The 19,051-nt window shown below is 39.9% G+C and overlaps 2 protein-coding genes across 3 annotated transcripts; one reads left to right on the forward strand and one right to left on the reverse strand.

The window, feature by feature from the left end:
- Positions 1-4,441: 4,441 nt before the first annotated feature.
- Positions 4,442-11,152, reverse strand: syn1 (synapsin I). 2 transcript variants are annotated; one of them, XM_034542699.1, is made up of 13 exons: positions 10,770-11,152; positions 9,728-9,785; positions 8,866-8,957; positions 8,543-8,699; positions 8,334-8,423; positions 7,831-7,893; positions 7,590-7,732; positions 7,401-7,475; positions 7,210-7,312; positions 6,983-7,120; positions 6,240-6,309; positions 5,624-6,116; positions 4,442-4,577 (listed from the first exon to the last, which is right to left on the reverse strand). In XM_034542699.1, exons 1-13 carry the CDS (start codon positions 11,150-11,152, stop codon positions 4,442-4,444), a joined length of 2,001 nt encoding a protein of 666 aa, XP_034398590.1. The 2 variants fall into 2 exon arrangements, with proteins under 2 accessions (XP_034398590.1, XP_034398591.1); XM_034542700.1 differs by having other exon boundaries at positions 4,512-4,539.
- A 4,007-nt stretch (positions 11,153-15,159) lies between these two features.
- On the forward strand, positions 15,160-18,970 carry vgll4l (vestigial like 4 like). Its single transcript, XM_034542701.1, has 5 exons — positions 15,160-15,359; positions 16,971-17,094; positions 17,185-17,428; positions 17,987-18,068; positions 18,218-18,970. The coding sequence occupies exons 1-5, from the start codon at positions 15,293-15,295 to the stop codon at positions 18,517-18,519; spliced, it is 819 nt and encodes a 272-aa protein (XP_034398592.1). The 5' UTR covers positions 15,160-15,292; the 3' UTR covers positions 18,520-18,970.
- The last annotated feature ends 81 nt before the right edge of the window (positions 18,971-19,051 follow it).

Here is a 19,051-nt window from a genome sequence, read left to right on the forward strand (position 1 = left end):
CAAGAGCATGTTCAACATGAAGTTATGTCTGTCCTGAACTGCTAACCAAACCTAGATGTGTTAGGAGAGAAGGGTATATATGGCCCACTGAGCGGCAAGATAAGAAGTGCAGACGGGCCGACAGCTTATAAAATCACACTGACCTTTTGTGAGTGAGCTGCCATATAACATCCTGCCCGCAAAATTGGATTTTGCACTGCAGACACTTTTGTCTGCAATGAAAACTTTCAAGGGAAAAATAAATTGATCCATTTGGTGATTAAAATGTAGCTTTCTCCCTCACTGCATAAAACCAGCCAAGCCAAATATTTAGATATGGTAAGTCACTTTAAAGTTGGATAAGGGAAAGTAAAATATCTTAATTTTGATGTATTTGGTTCAGCTTTAGATGCAGTCAATGAGTCATACAATAAAACACAGACAGTGCATAGAGGATGCGTAATACTATTGTCCTCTCTCAGCTGCAGCTGCTGCATTCAGAAATGCAGACCTAATGAAAGTCCAAAAGACATTGTAACATTATAAATGACTTTTTCCTCAAACAGTATGAATTAGGCCAGTACCCTAACAAGAAAAGGTAGGCTTAACTATGAGGAGCAGTATTCAGCGAGCCATTTGTTCATATGTGCCCGATTAGTTTAGTTTAATAGGCGTATGCACACATTGGTAATTGTGTTTTCTGTGTGATACTCAAAATCATGTAATTAAAATGCATGTTTTAGAAGACACAATGAAAACAAGACCTCTTTGACGTTTATCGAAGACAATCGCCAATAAAAACCTTGTCTCTGTGATGTTACCAACATAATAATGGTGTGATCGCTGAATAGTGAAATAAAATCATCTCACTTCTCAAAATAAAATAAGAATTGTAGCACGGAAAATTATTTGACCTTGTTGTTTGAGAGAGATGCCCTTCCAGTTTAAAAATATCTAGCTTACGTTCCTATCAAATATGATTTCACATATTGCAAGTTGCTTTGGTCAAACAGTATTTTCCAAATAAATGTAATGAATAGTTCTGATCAAACAGACATGAAAGGGTTATTACGCTATTGTAAAATTAATTACATAACCTGTTTAATCTGGGCAGAATGAAGGCTGTGGTAGTCAGACTGCAGGCCAACACCACCTTGTGGTCACATTAGTATGACTGCTATTACAATAACTGCAAAACACTGCAAACAATGTGGTCAGTGTACAGTTTTTGACATCCATTCAAAGCATGTTATATTGCTTGAAAAAGGTTTTAGAGTCCTTTTAGCTCCTTCCTGACCACAAATTTGAGATTTTTAAAAATACTTACTCTTATACTACACAATACAAAACACAAGCAGATCAAGCACAACTCCTACCTGGATGGTAACGGGCAATTCCAAAGCGAAAATGATACGTTCAATTTCTTGATCTGGATGTCATGGCAGGTCATTAAAGTTTTATTTTCAGAAATCTTTGTCTTAAAGGGCTTTACAATCTGTACAACCTACAACACACTGATGCTTAATGTACAGACATAATTAAATGAAACTTGAAATCGAAACACCCTGTGTTAATTGTTCCATATTCAGTCAATGACAAATAAAAGGGTCATTGTTGGTCATAGACTTTATTAGACATGTGCATGTTTTAATAACATACAAATGTTCACATAATATAGCTACATTGCATATAACATCAAATATTGATTTTTTTTTACATTTAATTCAATTCCACCATGATTTACATTATGTAATATCTAATTTTTGATTGACAACAAACTCAACTTTTTGATTCTTGCACTTACATTTATGATGTTTTTTTTATAATATGGCAGGCATCAACTGACAATCAGTTTAACTAAAAGTTGTAAAGATGTAATCTTTTTACAATGTAATACAACGCATTTAAAAAAAACAATAAAACCAGCTGTCACAAAGAAATCAATGTACATTCACAGTCAGATACATCCACCATAAATAATGTAAACTTTTAAAAAGAAAAAGAAAAATCTGTAAATATCAAAAACATAAATACATACAACTTCTTCTTTGCATCACTGTCACAACTCATCCTGTCACTCCCAGGAGGCGCCATGACAAATGGTATGTCCTATAATGGCCAACGGGCCTCTGAGCATGACATTTTTCAAAGTTAACCATCCATGCTAATTGCGATGGCTCATTTTCATAAATTACACACTCAATGTAACAATTACACAAAGCTGCTCTTACTGATTCTCTTGGCGTTGGTCTGAACCATAATAAATCAGACAGCAATGCACTGACACTGAGTCCCTGTAAAGTTTAAAAATTAAGCTCTGAATCACTAGTACATAAACTTACAAGCCCCAGATAGTCCTGCCTCATAGGAAAAAAGAAGCGTGTCCATAAATTGAAATAAAAACAGAATAAAGAAACTCAAACTTTGAGACACACATAATATCAACAAGCACAAATAGCAGCAGGGGATACAGGGGACAATCTGCCTCCCTCAGAGCTCTGTACAACACATCTATTTGGTTTGACCAGTTACAGAACGACATTCACACATTTATGCACCATTGAGCACAAGGGGTCACTGTGGCTACACAAAACACAGGCAGCAGGAAGAAGAAGAATCTGCAGGGGGAAGCAGGGCTCCTTTATACTTTGGGCTATTGGGTCTTCTCTAAAAAGCATGATATTGCCATACTACGTTGACATTCAAATGGAAAGCACTCCTTCTGGAAGACATTTTAGTGCCTGATCAAAGAAAAGGTTAACATTTCTATACTCTGAAAATAAACCTGACTCAATCTACTAATTTACTGTAAATCCATAACTAGATTATAGTAAGAAGCTTTTTTTTCAATGCATTGCATTGGAGTCGAGGGAATATGAAATTAAACTTTCTGCAAATAATCCAATTGTTCACTAACTGTACCTGAACAGTTGCAAGCCCTGCCTATGCTGTATCCTTCTGTGCCACACCTGTCACACACACAGCAGCACCCCACTGTGGGCACACCGAGTTGTTGCTTTGTCAAGTGGCAGACGAATAAACCTGAAAATAAAGACTTCATACATCAGTCAGTGCTACTGTATTCAAGTATAATTTTGCAGTATTCTCTGTGTGCAAATGCATTTGAAATAATAGAAAGATTCTACCTTATTAAAATGCATGCTTTTCCTTCATTATTAGTAAACAAGCACAATTAAACTGCAATGGAAGACCCTCACCCACATACAAGTGTCACAATCAATTGGAAATCCCTGAGACAACTCCATTTGATCTGACGTTCTTGTCTGTGTAAGGCATGCTTTTAAGGGGAAGCGCTTTTGGGCTTTTGTTCTTGTGCGACAAAAATCGGGAACCAAAGTGGCAGCAACAACATCCTCACAACACCTACAAGGTTACTGTACTAACTAATTCAACTACATGTGCGACACAGTTACAAGCACCAATGTCAGGGGTTGGAAAATGCGGCCATTGCCTCCTGTTGACATGCAGCTAAGACATCACCATGAGCGGTCAACAGCTCCAACAGAGCTAGCATTAACTAACTCTGGACATCCTATGTGTGCAGCTGTGCTGTGTTTGGGACTGTACAAAAAATATTTTTGGGGAAGACGTATCATAAAAGGGTATTGGAATTTTTATTGTTGCTAAGGAGAGTGTAGTCTTACTTTTTTGGGATAGCAGGGAAGGGGATTTATTTTTTAATATTTTACCCCATAATTATACACTAGGTCATGTTTTATGTTGTTTGTGTGAGATGAATTATACAAAAATAGATAAAATAGTTAGTAAATAGTAAATTAAAAATATGTTTTTCATGTGTGCCATAGAGATGTATTTTGCCGGGTGCAGAGGGTATAATAATAATAAGTTTTAGCAAGTTCTATATTTAAAAATAGAAATAGAATAGCTGTATTTTCATTATTTTGAATGTTTGGAATAAATATATAATTTTGACAATATTGAAAAACCCTTTGGAGGCCTTGGTTTTAGCACTCCTCCAGTCCCCAATCATTTTTGTACAGTCCCTTTATTCATTCAGTTGGTGGGCTATCCGACCAAAATGCAAACATAAAGATCACAATGACTTCACGGCACCTACAAACAAGTGGGAGCAGTATTTTGTTGTATAGTTTCTTATCTTTGTGTATGTGAGCGCATGCATATACAGGCTTTGTTCTGTGATTTGTTTGCGGAAAACAATTAGTGGATGACTTACTTAAACTTGAGGCGAGGCAAGGAATGTTTCAGATATCAGCGCCTAAATTAACTGTGTTCTACTTTTTGTTCATTTTAAAAGGTGTTAACTATTTAGGCAGTGGGTGTCAAGTGTGTACATTTTCATATCATGGTCAATGTACATGAATTGGATCCTGTTGGTCCTAGTTCGCTGGGGGAATCTGTCCTTCAGTTTGCCTGTCCATCTGTCTGTCATTAGGAGGAGAGGAGGGGGGCTTCTGCCGTCTCAGTCTGAAAAGAGACTGGCAAAAGATTTGCGTAGATTGCGTATGGTTTCAGCCTTCACCTCATCCTGGCTAAGGCTGGCTCGTGGCGCTGGGGTTTCTGGAATGTTGAAGGTATTGGTAAGAGACTGGGACTTGCTATAAAGAGAGGAAAACGGCAATAGAGGAGAGGAAGAGGCTATTAAAGTCATGCAGCAAACCAATGAAATGAAAAGGCATGGCCCACGGCAAGAGAGAGAGAGAGAGAGAGAGAGAGAGAGGCAGGAGAAAAGAGGCTCAGTAAAAAAGTATAAAAGCTTTTTATATGGCCATGCAGTATTATCTTATTATTTTAAGTTACAGTAGCTTTGATATGATATAGTGAATTGCTTTTCTGGATGCAAAGATATGATGACAAGTGTTGTATGTCTCTATTTCAAGAGAGAATAATGCAATCTAATATAATCCAAAATCAGGGTAATGTGAGTCCTCTGTTTATGAAAGTCATCAGCTGGAGAATGTATTGACCACGAAGATAGAAGCAATAGTACAGATTTTCTTTTGCAGCAAAAAACGTTTAACAAATACAGCTGAAATGTAAAAGTACTTGTTCAGCTTCAAGTTTTTCTATATCGTAATGGTTCAGATTTCTCAGAGTTATCAGTGTTGTCTCACTTTACATGTTGACTTAAATCAGAAAAAAAGATAAATTAATTACTTTCCAGGATATGCCAAGCAAAATGTATATTTCTGTAATAAAGTAATGCTAAAGTAACTAAACATTAACCGAAAAAAGTTTTATATTAAAAAAACACTTTTTTAAACAACTTCTAAAAGTTCAACAATAAGTTAAATATTTATTTCGTTTTTTTTTCTATCCATGCCTGATAGAAAGAGAAAACTGATTTAAAATGTTGAACATGTGTTAACCTGTGTCCTAGAATATGGAATGTGACAAATGCAAACCAGCTTCAACTTGTTGTTGTTTTAATGTAATATAATGAAATGTTGTGTTTGGTGAAACTGCTGCTGAAGGACTGAAAAATGTAAGAATCAATAAATCATGCACATTCAAGAGGAACGTTTGTCAAAGAAAGTGCATGAATAGATTTCCCATGTGGCATGCATATCCAAATGCAGGCAAAAAAATAGGAAACAATTAGAGGAAACTGATCGACAATCATTTATCATGTACACTTACTTACTTTAGTTGTGGAGAACCGCTCATAGCCGGGTTGTCCTGACTGGGCTTGTTTGGGGGCTGAGGCTTTTGCTGCAGTGGGGGTCGTCCTCCTGGGCCCCCATGGCCTTGAGCAGCAGGTCGGGGCTGCTGGGTGGTGGGTCCTCCAGGGCGACCTGGCTGTCCGGGAGCCCTCTGTTGCTGCGCTGCCCCCAATGACTGCTGTCTAGGAGGCTGTGCGGGCCTCTGTTGAGGTTTCTGCTGCAGGGGGACAGACTGTTGCCTCTGAGCTTGAGGTGAACCTCCCTGGCTTCGCTGAGGAGAGCCCTGACCAGAAGGAGTTCTCTGACCTTGAGGGGATCCCTGACCTGGTGGCCGTGGCTGGGCTGCAGGTCCCTGGGTAGCCTTAGCCTGAGCACTGGGGTCACCGGTTGCTGGGTTCACAGCAGATTGCTGTGCAGGAGGTTGTCCTTGAGGCTGTGGGCGCTGCTGAGATGGGGGACTTTGCTGAGGACCACCTATAGGAGAAAAACAAATCAGCAATCACAAGCAAATACTTTCCTACTACCTTTGCAATAGAAAAAATAAAGACGAACAAATAAATACAAATAAATTGTATCATTTAACTTCAAAGTTCTTACCCTGAGGTGAGGGGCGCTGTTGAGCCTGTGGTACTTTGGGCTGTGAGACAGGCTGAGGAGAAACTGCTTTCTACAAAACATACAGGGGTTAAAAGGGCAGAGAGTAAATGTTTAGCATTCAAGAAAGGAAAGAACATGAGCTAAATATGGAAAAGATTGTTAAAACAATCAGTGCATGGCCCATTCATTTTCATTTTGTCTCTTGATTAGCCACACAGGTGACATAAATATCCACTTTTATCCCGATGACACTCTTATTATTTGTACCATCTGCCATCTATCCTTGCAACAGTTGGTTTGATGCCTCATAAATATATGTCAGCTTAGTCAATGCACCTGGAAGTACTGTTACAGGCAGAAAATAGACATCTATTTTCAGATATTACCTTAGTCAGTTTGCTAAATAATATTACTGCTTCCATCCTTTGAATCAATAATAATGCTTTATTCCTAAAACAGAATTTTTCAATTTGTGTAACATGTCCATGATCTTCACTTTGGTGTCTTTTACAATGGTTCCACCAATTACCTTGAGTTTGGTCAAGGTACACCTCCACACTTAAAGGTCCTTGCTTTGATATGTAAAGGTTTGCATGGCTAGGCACCACATGAACATGGACATGCTTGTGTGTCCCTATGCATTTACTCATCATCTGTATGTAACTGTGCACGCAAAATAAAAACAGACCTGACTTGACATATATTACTAATAAAAGTGTGGAAAATAAAGACAGGTAAAATACCTGTGCAGGCTGTCCTGCTGTGGAAGAGCTCAAAGTGCGTGGAACAGCCTGGTTCATCTTAGAAATAACCAGCTCTGCAATCTGAACACGGTCCTCGTCCTGCTGGTCTCCAATCAGTGGCATCGAACAGTCATCAACCTAAAAATCCACATATGATGGATTTAATATATTTCTCTTATGATCAGAGACAAATATTCCATTGATATGATTATGCTGCCTTTTAGTACCTCTATAATGTAGTCCTTGCCATCTTTACCATGTAGAGCCTCCACAGCACAGATATCCAACCCTCCAAAGATATCAGCACAAGAGTCCACCCACATTCTGTACCTGTAATAACATTAAACAGATCTATAATAGTACAGCGAGACATTATAGGACTCACAATCTCATCTCCTCTGCATTTATGAGCTCTTACTTGTCTGACATGGCCACCTGCTCCAGCATAGATGAGCCAGTGTTGGTTTTCCAGTTGCCAGAAATTGATGTTCTCCTGTTTATTAGAATGTTCTTATTTTGTAGTTCAACCACTTTCATTTGATATAATAATGATATAATAATGTTAGAATAATGTGTGTTGGCTTTTTGGCAGTAATCTGAAACTTACATGTAAGCTTTGTAATGGTTGCCGATCTTCTGGATGCGGACATCATACTTTGCATCAATGAAGGGCTCGGATGTGGCATACGTCTTGGTCAGTGCCACAACACTGGCAATATCTTGAAAATCATATTGATTGTCCACTTTCACCTTGAGTAGCAAAGGTCAAAATATAAATATACTGGCATATATTGGTCCAATAAATATTGTGCTCACATTGAATTGAGTAAATACTTGAGCAGTACTACCTTTCCCATTCCTGAGTGAGCATGGCCCATCTTTACCACGACAGGAAAGCGGGGCGAGGTAATCTGAAACAAGAGAATTACCACACACACATGTGAAGTGACACACAGCACCCCTCCTCTATTTCTGCAGGAGATTCTGATTCATATTGACAGCCCAGCACTGTCCGCCTGTGACTGCAGGGGTGGAGATGACTGCGCTGCAGCAACAGATTCTGACAGAACTGTAATGTCACTGACTTGGTAGACGAATAATGAAAAACTCAACTTCTACAAGTAACGTAAGGAAAAAAAAACACTCCACAGCACATTTGATTGGTGTAATCTGCTACATGAGATGGAATATTGACAGGGATGTGAATTACCCTCCTAATAATGTGAAGTGGGCTGTGCAGAGGGATGACCGGTTTGTGTGTGAGTCTGTGTGTGTCTTTTTAGGCTTCAGCATTCAGACATTGCCCATCAGTGGGGAGGAGAGAGAGGAGAGCAGATGGCAAAGAACTCACCATTTCCTTGTGGTTTGGGTAGTAAACCTGCTCTATGAGAGGAAACTCCTCTGAGCCCAGTTGCTTGGAGAGTCTAGACATCTGAGCGAACTAAAATGGACACAAATGTTCAGAAGAAAGCATTTGTATTCCAAAATATAGCTTTCATATGTTTATGCAGATAAAATTGTGTCATATGGTTTCAAAATAAATTGATAAATAATACTTGCCACCCATGGTTTGTCACAGAAATTGTAGACAGAGTGCAAAGAGTTAACACTTGGCAGTCCAGCATACTGCAGTCCAATCACTATGTTCCGGTGGTCTCCATTCTTGTCCATGCTGAAGGCATGCTGTCTGATCAGCACAAAGTCTGGCTTCAAGGATCTGGGAGACAGGACATTAGCAAAATATTAAACTGCATTGCAAGACAAACTGAACAGTCATGAGGCACTTCCATTCATGGTCGAGTGGAATTTCAGCAGATTTCAACATAACCTCAGGTTTGCAGAAGCAAACTTTCTTCACTAGAAATATTTTGCAGGGTACTTACTTAGTAACCTTATGCCCATTCCTGATTGCATCAATGTCCACATTGTAAGTGCCTGTGGAATTCACCACCAGGCTGATTTCAGAGAATTCTGCCTAAAAAAAAGAATTAAAGTCATGATCACAGCAGCAGGACAGTGACATATCACCTATTCCACATGAGTTGTGTGCAATTATAATATGGCAGACTTCATCACCTGTTAAGAGGCCACAGGGGGGAAATGAAAATGCCAGGGCAACATGAGGGACAAAAACAAAAAGCCTAAAGATATTTATAGCTATCAGGGTGCCCTCAAAGTGTTGTTTGGTGGATCACAGCATAAGTAGCCATTGACACCCACTCTGTTAATAATAATAATAATAATAATAAATATGTAAGGCTACACATTACTATTCACAGATTTACCAAAATGACTAGACCACACAAACAACTCATTTATTTCTAAAAGTGATTACAATAGACACACAATTACATCATTAAGAACGGATTTCTCGAGGTATATGCTAAACAAACTAAGTACCTCTATTCTGGGTCATTTGTTATTTTAAGGGCTATGAGCACAGTAATAGCCTGTTGTTGTTATGTTCACATAGTATGCATTGACATATTAGTAAGATATGTCAGGGGGACTTAGAGATGTCACTGCCTCAGAAAGAAAAGATATGAAACCAAAATATGATCAAAGGGAAGACAAATGATGCACAATATGGGCAAGGTTATGTAATATCCCTCCAACTGAAGTTCACCATTTAGTCACAAGACTAAAGTTGGTTTATTTGAACTAGTCCAGTTATTTTATTAGTTCCTAATTAGAAGTAAAGATCGACATTAACACAGAGTAAGGAAATAGTTGTCTAAAACCTACCTGTTCTACCTTGATGTCAAATTCACTATGGACCTTTCTTCCTCTGAAGACCTTCACCCTGCATGTGAAATGAAGATTTGAGTCCAATTGCTGTATTCAGACACAAAAGATTAATTTTGCTAATTTTGCAACATTTTCTACAGCATTTGGAGGACATTTCAGAACTGAAAAGGAAAGAGAACACCGTCAAATACATAAATAAAGCTGAGTTCAATGGAGCAACATTTTATTTCTCCACAGATAAAGTACCGTAATATGTTAGTGGCACTATGTAGAATGCTGGTATGACTGTAACTGCTTCCATTTTATCAGGACTAGACCCGAAGGCTAAAATAAGATGCTTATGTAACATTATTTAACCACCTGATGCACAAGAAGATATGAATTGGACATAAGGACATTAATACTGGACCTGGCCTTTTACGTCCACCCTATGAAGTATAAATATCAACATATCCTGCATGAGTGTGAGGACCCCAGGGCCTCTGTACTGTGAGATGGAAGGGTTTTGATTTGAAGATGCACAGATATGCATAGCTTATTATCACCTAGGGTGTCATTTTGGGACGAGAGTGCAGTGTTTTATCACCTTGGCTGTTTGCGCAGAGCTCCAACAAGCGTGCATAATGCACACTGGTGATGAGGCTTGACTAACCTGATGCATGCATTTTTCTTGTGCTCTTACATCCACTCCACTTCAAAATACCTGCATCATCATTGAGGCATTAGCCCACAGCCGTGCATTGGCCTGATGGTAAGCATTTTAATGGCAGAATGCAACACTAGCAACAGCTGATCTTCAATTGAAAATGGCTCCTCTGCCTTCAGTCTGTTCCCGTTTGCCATGGCAATATCATACACAAACACATCTGCATGGTGCATCAGGTCTGAGCAAAGCCAACGGCTGTTACACGTGATATATCTCACAGCACTGGGGGAATCATAAAGCCCTTCTAGATGTTAGGCCACTGCAACCCACAGTCTGCCACACATGTAGGTCTAGACGATGAGGCACCGTGCAGGCAATGCGCACTGCACTTACCAGTCGGTCTGCTGGTCATCGATAACCAGGAGCATCTTGGCACTGCTGGAGACTCCTGCCCGGTCAGCTGCCTCAGATAAGGTGGCAGCGGCAGCAGCTGTGGTCTGTTTAACAGCATTTGATATGGATGAGAAGAAGCCTCCACCTCCACCTCCACCAGGCTGCTGCTGCTGCTGCTGCGGCGGCTGCTGCTGCGGCGGCGGCTGCTGCTGCGGCGGCGGCTGCGGCTGCTGCGACTGGCTGAGGGACTGCCGCCTCTCCGTCGGGCCGGGCGACACTGCGGGGCTTTGCGGCTGGTCGGGGCGTTGGAGATCGGTCATGTAGCCATTGGGCAGGTTGGACATGAAATTGCTGTCCGAGAGTCGTCGACGCAGGTAGTTCATGATGGAGACTTTCTATAGGAGAGAGGTGTCCAAATATCCCCAAACTGGATGCGACTTGCAGCTTGGTGTTCAGTAACAAAACGGAATGACTAGGCTGCTTTCCGTGTTAGAGGGGCGGGGATCAATGCTACCTAAAGAGAAACAAGTCCCGTGTTATCAATTGGGTGCAGTTTTTTTTAAAATATCTACAGTAGTAAGGAATCGTGACTGTACAGCTTGAGGAATTGGCTAAGGTAAAGCAATCACACAGCATATTGATAATAGCTGATAAAAATAAGGGTCCATGCGGGTTTATGCGACTCAACCGAAATAAATAATATTCACATTGATATCTGATGGATTGTGTAAATAAACCCCACCTATCAGAGCAACCACTATAGTACTGTCACAACAAGGCACGATGAAGCCTACCTGGGAGTGTATCCAACCTGATCCGCCCAAGGATGAAGTGATGATGCCTAATTATTATCTCTCGCAGGAAGCCTAAATATAGGTTACTCTCATGTCCTCTGTGCAGTCGGGAAAGCGGTGCATCGGGCTGGAACCAGTGAAATGAAAGCTACAGTCCTTCCAGCTTCACCGCCGTTCTCCCTGTCCTTACCCTCAAGCCCTAGTTTTTTCCGTATGCCCTGCGTCACTCCCAGTCATCCTGGAGGAAAGTGGCCTGCAAGGCTGCATGAGAGTCAAATTAGGCAATGTGCGAAACACGACTTCCTGTGTTGCTTTCAAATTAAACCCAAGTTAACGGGATGTTAGATATTTATTTTTGACTTTATAGGTGTTTATAGGTGAATTATATGAGAAGAATATACATCTTGACATTCTAATTGAAAGGTAACACATTATTGATTTTTACACTTTTGTATTACATATAGAGAAAATGATTTATTTTTTTGTGAATCAAAGTGCCTTTTTTTTATAACCATATGATTCTGTATTTTAATAATGTTCTCTCAGAAACGTTGCCAGCGGTTCACTTGCTTTCAATAAGTGGCAAATCAAAGTAGTGCTGAATTGATGACAGGAAGTCGATATATGTTTTTAATACCTGTTTAAATCATGTAAGTAAACCAACATTTATTGGTACAGCTTCGAAATATTGGTTGCCTTTGTATGTTTTATGTCATCGTAAACTAAATATTTGGCGGCATATGTCATGCAAAACAAGCACTTAGAATTTGTTTTGACGTTGACCAAAAGGTTAATGATTTAAATGAATAGAATCAATGAATTCATTTAAGTGAAAAAAGGTTTGCAATTGCAGCCATTAAAGTGGCAGCTGAAATCACTCAAATGGCTTGCCAATTTTAAAGTATTTTAAGCTATTCAACTGAATATTATTTAACTTCCTGTATTGTTCAGCCTGTTATTGTCTGACTTGACGTATATGATGGGATATGATGGTGGTGCTGATGATAGTGTAAGGGGCGTCGCTCTATCAGACATGAGCTCGCTGTGACTCCACAGGGTGCATATGGGTGTTGATGTGATATTGCATCCTGTTGTGTTCAATAATGCATCAGTGGCACACTTACTGTTTAGATTTCAGGGCGCTGGCCCAGTGTGTTACTTTTGATTTTCAGAAGAGTCAATACAGATTGAGAAGGATGCGGCATCTGTTGGTGACACCCAAAAGTCAGTAATCAACACAACCCCCCAGGGAGTCCCAACCCTTGGAATGGAAACTGTACTGTCTTTGTGGTGGTGACACAGATACACTGTGCAATTTAATCACCTGAATAATTTCTGGTCGAGGTAGATATTATAGCCTGTTATGCTGAAAAAAGAATGAAAAAAGAATTAAAATGTCAGATGTGTAGGATATTGGAGCTTAAACTTTGATTTTGAATGCATCTTCTGCATTGCAAATAAGTGTTAATTAAAATATATTTTGACAAGACATCATTTATATTTGGATTTTAAAACCTTCTATCCAAAGCGACTTACAATCATACACCGTAGACACAGCTACGGGGAGCAATTCAGGGTTAAGTGTCTTGCTCAAGGACAAATTGACTATATATGGCAGACGGCTTATTTAATTTCACAGCCAAACAGTACACTAACATATGTTTCTGAAAACATTTGAGTTGAGAAATAAGTAAAGTAACCGAGTATTGATTCATATTTGATCAACTGCCGATAGTCTGACAGTCGTCAGCTTGTTTGTTTTTCTGCGGGTGCGGTGGAACCTTGCAAATACCATTAGGAGCACTAAAAGGAAGCAGATGAACCTGGTTGTTCAGTCTGTATGTCTCTTTCCTTGGACACCATTTCAAATGTTTACATTATAATTTAATAACTTAATTTGGCAACATGTCCAGTGTTTTGAGCACTGAAATGCCTGAGGACCCACATTTCAAAATACATGTGTTTATATTCTAAATATACTCTTTCTGCATAGTAACCTTTCTCTATCTTTGTTTTGCACCACTATAGACTGAATTATTAACGGAGAACTGATATTCATTTTGAGCAACTCCCTGCTTCACATACTTGTTGCAGTGTAAACACTTGAGTCTTCTAGAAGATCATCGAGCAATTGCAGTTTCTTATATGGGAGATTTGCATTATCTTGTTTTATTGAAACAAAATATGCTAAAACTATACTAAAAATACACAAATAGTTAACACTAATATTCAATTGAATGAAATACAATTAATATTATTCTAGAAACAGGTTTCTCTTTGCTGCACTATGATAATCATCTCTCTGGGCTGCACAATTAATTTTCATTTTATCAAAATCGCACTATGGCCCGATGCAAGTTTCAAATTCCAAGAGGCGTGTGTAAAAATGCCATTTTAAATGAAATGTCACTGTGCTGCAGAGATGTCCTTGCCTACACCTCATATTCTAGATGTTTGAGGCATGAGGAAATGAATGCTGCAAAACTAGAAAAACGTTAATGAGATTACATTGCATTTTAAACCCAGATTCCTTGCATTTTAAAAATCAGAAACACTGCGTGGAATGGGTCAGTGAGCCAACATGTTTTTCAAGACTAGGAATATGAACAACAAGTTATTCCTGATGTTTTTAATAGTATGCAGTAACCCCGTGTAGGTTTTGATGGCATGTTGTTGCAGTGTACTAACGTAGGGGGGCAGTGTGTAGCTTCAATACAACACATTGCATGTACATACTCACAGTAAACCCTTTATATGTGCAGCCCTTCTTTAGCAGCTGCTATCGCCCTGTTAGGACAATCAGTATTAAATGGATTGAAAGAGACTAATGTATACCAGGGCAGGGCAGAGGATTGTTTGTATTGATTATAATGCTTTAACGTCTAAATATACTGAATATGATTGATATGTTGGCATATATCAACATATTATTCCCACTCTTAATGATTTTCCTTCAGATGACTCCCAATGCCACACATTATCTGAGTGAGTGGCCTCCAAAGACTTAGAGGGGCCAAACTCCTCAGGCCAGATTGTTCTCATGGTAGCGTCACTCTCAGGACTTAGGAGTCTTTGTCTGGCCATCAACAAAAGCCGTTGGATTACTGGTGAGGCGGGCTCACAGTACAGCTGCGTGCGTGTACGGGCACGTCAGTGGAATGACTGGAGCTTCGGTGGGCTAAGAGCTTGAAAAAATGCAGTTTGGTGAGATTGCAGATCGGGGGGGGGGGGGGGGGGGAGTGGGACAGGTGGTGATTCCATGGAGGGAAACAAAAGGCACACTTCGGGAGAAATCTTAAAAATCTCTGTGAAACGGTGATTAATGGCTAACAGAGGTGTATTCTTGTACCAAAGAAAGTGTTGAATAACGCAAAAGCTCCTTTAATCAGTGTGGATGCTGTGGTAACGTGGCATTTAGCAACTACACTTTCTACCTTTGAGACTAAACTACCTGTGAGCTCATTCTGCACGTAGAGAACAATAACAACCCCGGGTGAATGAGGGCCTTTGATTGGCCTCTGCAGCAGCCAATCCGGATACAAGGAATGAGTCAAAGGGAAGCCACTGCACCTATCTGCAATCCCCTGATACGTTACCTGTCGGAGCTCAGACCCAGCATCTCATTACCTTTCCAATACAATCTCCAACTGAGGCTCATTGTGTCCTGTGATCTCCAGCAGACAAGTTGCTCCTTGCTATTTAGCTTCACTCAGACAAAGACAAGGCGCCATGGCTGTGGCTAATTTCCAATACATTACCCGAATGAGCAGTGGCTTCAAGGTCTACATTTTAGAAGGTGAGCATGATTCCCATGGTTCTTTTATGATGAGAGACAATACTTGTGATGAGAGACAATACTTGTGTTACCTTGATGAGTTGAATCAAGTTTATGTGTATTTTACTTTTAGTTTATATTGGTTTATGTGTTTAGATCGTGTCATTTCAAACCCATATGTATTCACTACAGTGGCAGTTACCTTTTGTTCTTGACATGGTATTAATGTAGATACATTATCAAATACAAATAATTAGATGTGATGGCAGTCACATGGAACATTAAAAGCTACATTCAACTTTTAAGTGAAATATGCTTTTTTGTATTGTATCATACAAAAAAAGTGTGTCATAAAGAAAATACAAAAGTGGGTTTCATAAAGGGAATCTATACTTAAAGTAAAGAATAAAGGAATCCCGATTCAGACTTACTACTTACTCTCAAGATTGAACCCATATTCTGTCAATTGTGTTACTAGGCTCTGTTTCTGTAAACACAGCAAAGCAGAAGGTCAGGCAGCATATTCCTTATACTAATAGGGAATAAATATCCATGCCCGAGGCACTAGAAAATCAGCATAGGTGTGGTTGTACCTGCCCCTCCACAATGGCACCCTCTGAAGTCAGTAGTAAATGTGGATTGGAGGACTTGACGTGTGAAGACAGGGAACCGTTTTCATTGTCTTACAATTCTAAAAACATAATCATCTCACTGTTTGATTTCAATAGATGTTATTGTGACTTATTCGAAGCACTGATGGGTTGATTTAAATATAGTTCATGGACTCTCACATCATTGTGGCTTTCAAGTGCTATGAGCATATAGTCAAAAAATAGGCCACAGTATAATTATTCTGCCTTTACAATTTCCAACAGTGTGTTTTATTTTGACTGGATATGCATGACTTTTGAACGTGTGAGCTTACTGCTGTGAGACAAGAACCACAAGAGTCAATGGAATTAAAATGATAACTCCTGTTACTTGGATTGAATTTAATAAATGATGATCAATCCTTTATAAAAACATGGAAAATAATGTTTAACTTGCAATCTGAGTGTACAGTGCACTTCTCGTATTCAACACGTCAATGACATCATCCGCTTCTGGTTAATGTGTTTCAACTTGTGTAATAGCAAAGATCCAGTGTGTGTGTGTTCACTTAGTTGTCCCTTTCATAAATGGGTGCCGCCCAAATCAAGCTCCTTAAAGACTCTTTAAGATGTGTGGCACTTCATCCCAACAAAACCTGTTGATTGTGCCCTTTTACTTGTGTGATGATAGGGCTGAAGGCCAATATCATGCAGAAAAACAACATTTACCGTTAGCACTGAATCAGCTGTGTACTGTTGTAACTCTCCCTAATCTGGTAGTTCGAGTTCTACAACTTAACTGAGTTTACAATTAACGGTGGCCCAAAAAAAAAAAACATTTTCCCACGAATAGTAGTAGTCATGCAGGTTTATGTCATGGATCAAAACAAGCAGTTACTCATCATCACTCACCTGTAGTAAAATCATCATTGCCAGTAAATGGCCATTTGTTTTTCACATTTTGACCTTTCAAATGAGCCATAGCCATAACACATTTTAAAGCCTCTTATTCTAATTCTGCACTTTAATTTTGTTTTTTCAGGTCAGCCCCATCTCAGGAGCGAAGACAGATACAGACATATTGCAAATGATCGGGCTCGAGTCCCCACAGTGTTTCCAGTCAAACGCAAGCGAAGCCACGAGAGAGGTCTCACATTGGAGGAAAGGTTGGTTTATTCATGTTTACAACATATTAGAATAACAAATTCAAATGGTGTCAAAGAGATGTAACATTTCCTAATGAATAAATGTTTCAGGCGAGAGCGGGCCCTGAACAGAAGCAGTGGCAAAGCGTCCCAGAGAGCAGCACCAGCAGTGTTCAACCGGCCACAGAGTCCCACGTCTACCTGGAGTCCAACACCCAGCCCCACCAGCCCTCTGCCCACCCACATGTACTATGCACCAGTCATGGATGAGCCACTCGCCCTCATCAAAAAACCAAGAAAAGACCCTGAAAGCACAGAGGAAAAGACTAAAAGCTCTGCTGCCACGCAAATCCAGGTAATTTAATCAAAACAGGTGCTTCTTGTGTCCTCGATGTGCTTCTCTCAAAGGTCATGGATATTTGGGCTGTCGTAACGTATGAACAGTTGCAGTTCCTCTGTAGTGTCAGTGTAGCTCCAGGCTACCCACAGCAGTGGTACATCTCCCATCTGTAGTCAGTGAATAAAACCGCACAGGAATTCTACTTCCAAGAGTGTTAACAGGCCTAAGCTTGTCCGAGCTATGCAATCCAGCCAGATTCAGGAAGAAAATGTGAGCAATGGAGGGAGGAATTCCATCAACTCCATCAACAAGACCAAACAGACTGCTCTCCCTTTGACCTGCATATGGCAATCTAACTTTTATGGGCAAACAAAACCCGTTTAATCGTTTTTAAAATGATCCTGTGTACAAATTGAACTTTGTACAGTATTTTGTTGAAGTGCACAGCCCGGTTTAGATGATAGTACGAATTTTCAGGGACGAAGAGAAAACAAAAAGCAGAGCCGCTGTGTTATAAATGCAGACATAAATTGTGTCTTTGGATTTAATGAATGACCCATCTTCTTTTTTCAGATCCGTCCTTCTGTGATTACTTGCGTCTCCTCATCAAGGAACCCCTCCTGCCGATCTGAGGTCCACAGGAACCCCTCATCAGGTCAGTTTCACAATCTTGTGACTGAGCTCATGCCCCAGACGGTCACTCCCTAATCGTCACACATGCATCATAATGTAGATATCCATTCACTTTTCCTGACTCACCCAGGTGCGTATTTGACCTTATTATTCATCCCTTTTCTTTTCCAGTGATTTCCAGATGCAACTATGACCATGTTGTTGAGGAGCATTTTCAGAGGAGCCTCGGAGTGAACTACCAGAAAGCTCGCTCCCAGCAGCTCTCCATCAGCGTGTCTGTCGATGACCACTTCACCAAGGCTTTGGGAGACAAATGGCTGCAGATTAAATCCAAGTCTTCCTCCTGCTCTTCCACACCTCCCAGCAGCCCAAGTGTCACTCACTCCCCCACTTACAGCCACAGCCCGAATCAGTCCCACAAAGAGTCCATCAGCAGCTCATCGCCGACTTCCAGCCGCTGGTCTGTCAATTAAATCAGAAAAGACCTCTGATATGAGAAGAAACTGTGACTTTTTACTTTTCCCTGTGTGCAGCTCTGCTTGTCGAGCAATGGAAATGCCCATGCTAGTGTTGTGTGGGCGAGCTAGCAGATTCAGTGCTGTCACTTTGGACCTCTGTGTGTCCAAATGTACGTATTGATGCAGATGAATGTAACAATAATTGGAATGTCCGTGTTTTGTTACATTTCTACCTTCTGCTTGTCGATGGCATCTGAATACCTGAGATACTGTTGATGGTGATATGGGGTGATTGAAAAATCAGCCAATCCTTAACATTTCTTTGATTTTGTGTCGTTTTTTAATGCCGTCTGAATGACACCAATTTGTTGTATTATATTTATGTTCTGATAACACTTGGGTTCCTTATCGTCTAAATGACTCGCCTATCTGCTGTATAATATGCTTATCAGCTGTACACAAAGGAGATTTTTCAAAATAAAAAAAAATCTTTAATAGCTTTGTGTGTTTTCTCGTTTGTAAATAACAAAAAAACAACAAAAACAGA

This window comes from Cyclopterus lumpus, chromosome 9, assembly GCF_009769545.1.
Source record: "Cyclopterus lumpus isolate fCycLum1 chromosome 9, fCycLum1.pri, whole genome shotgun sequence".
Taxonomy (NCBI): Eukaryota; Metazoa; Chordata; class Actinopteri; order Perciformes; family Cyclopteridae; genus Cyclopterus; species Cyclopterus lumpus.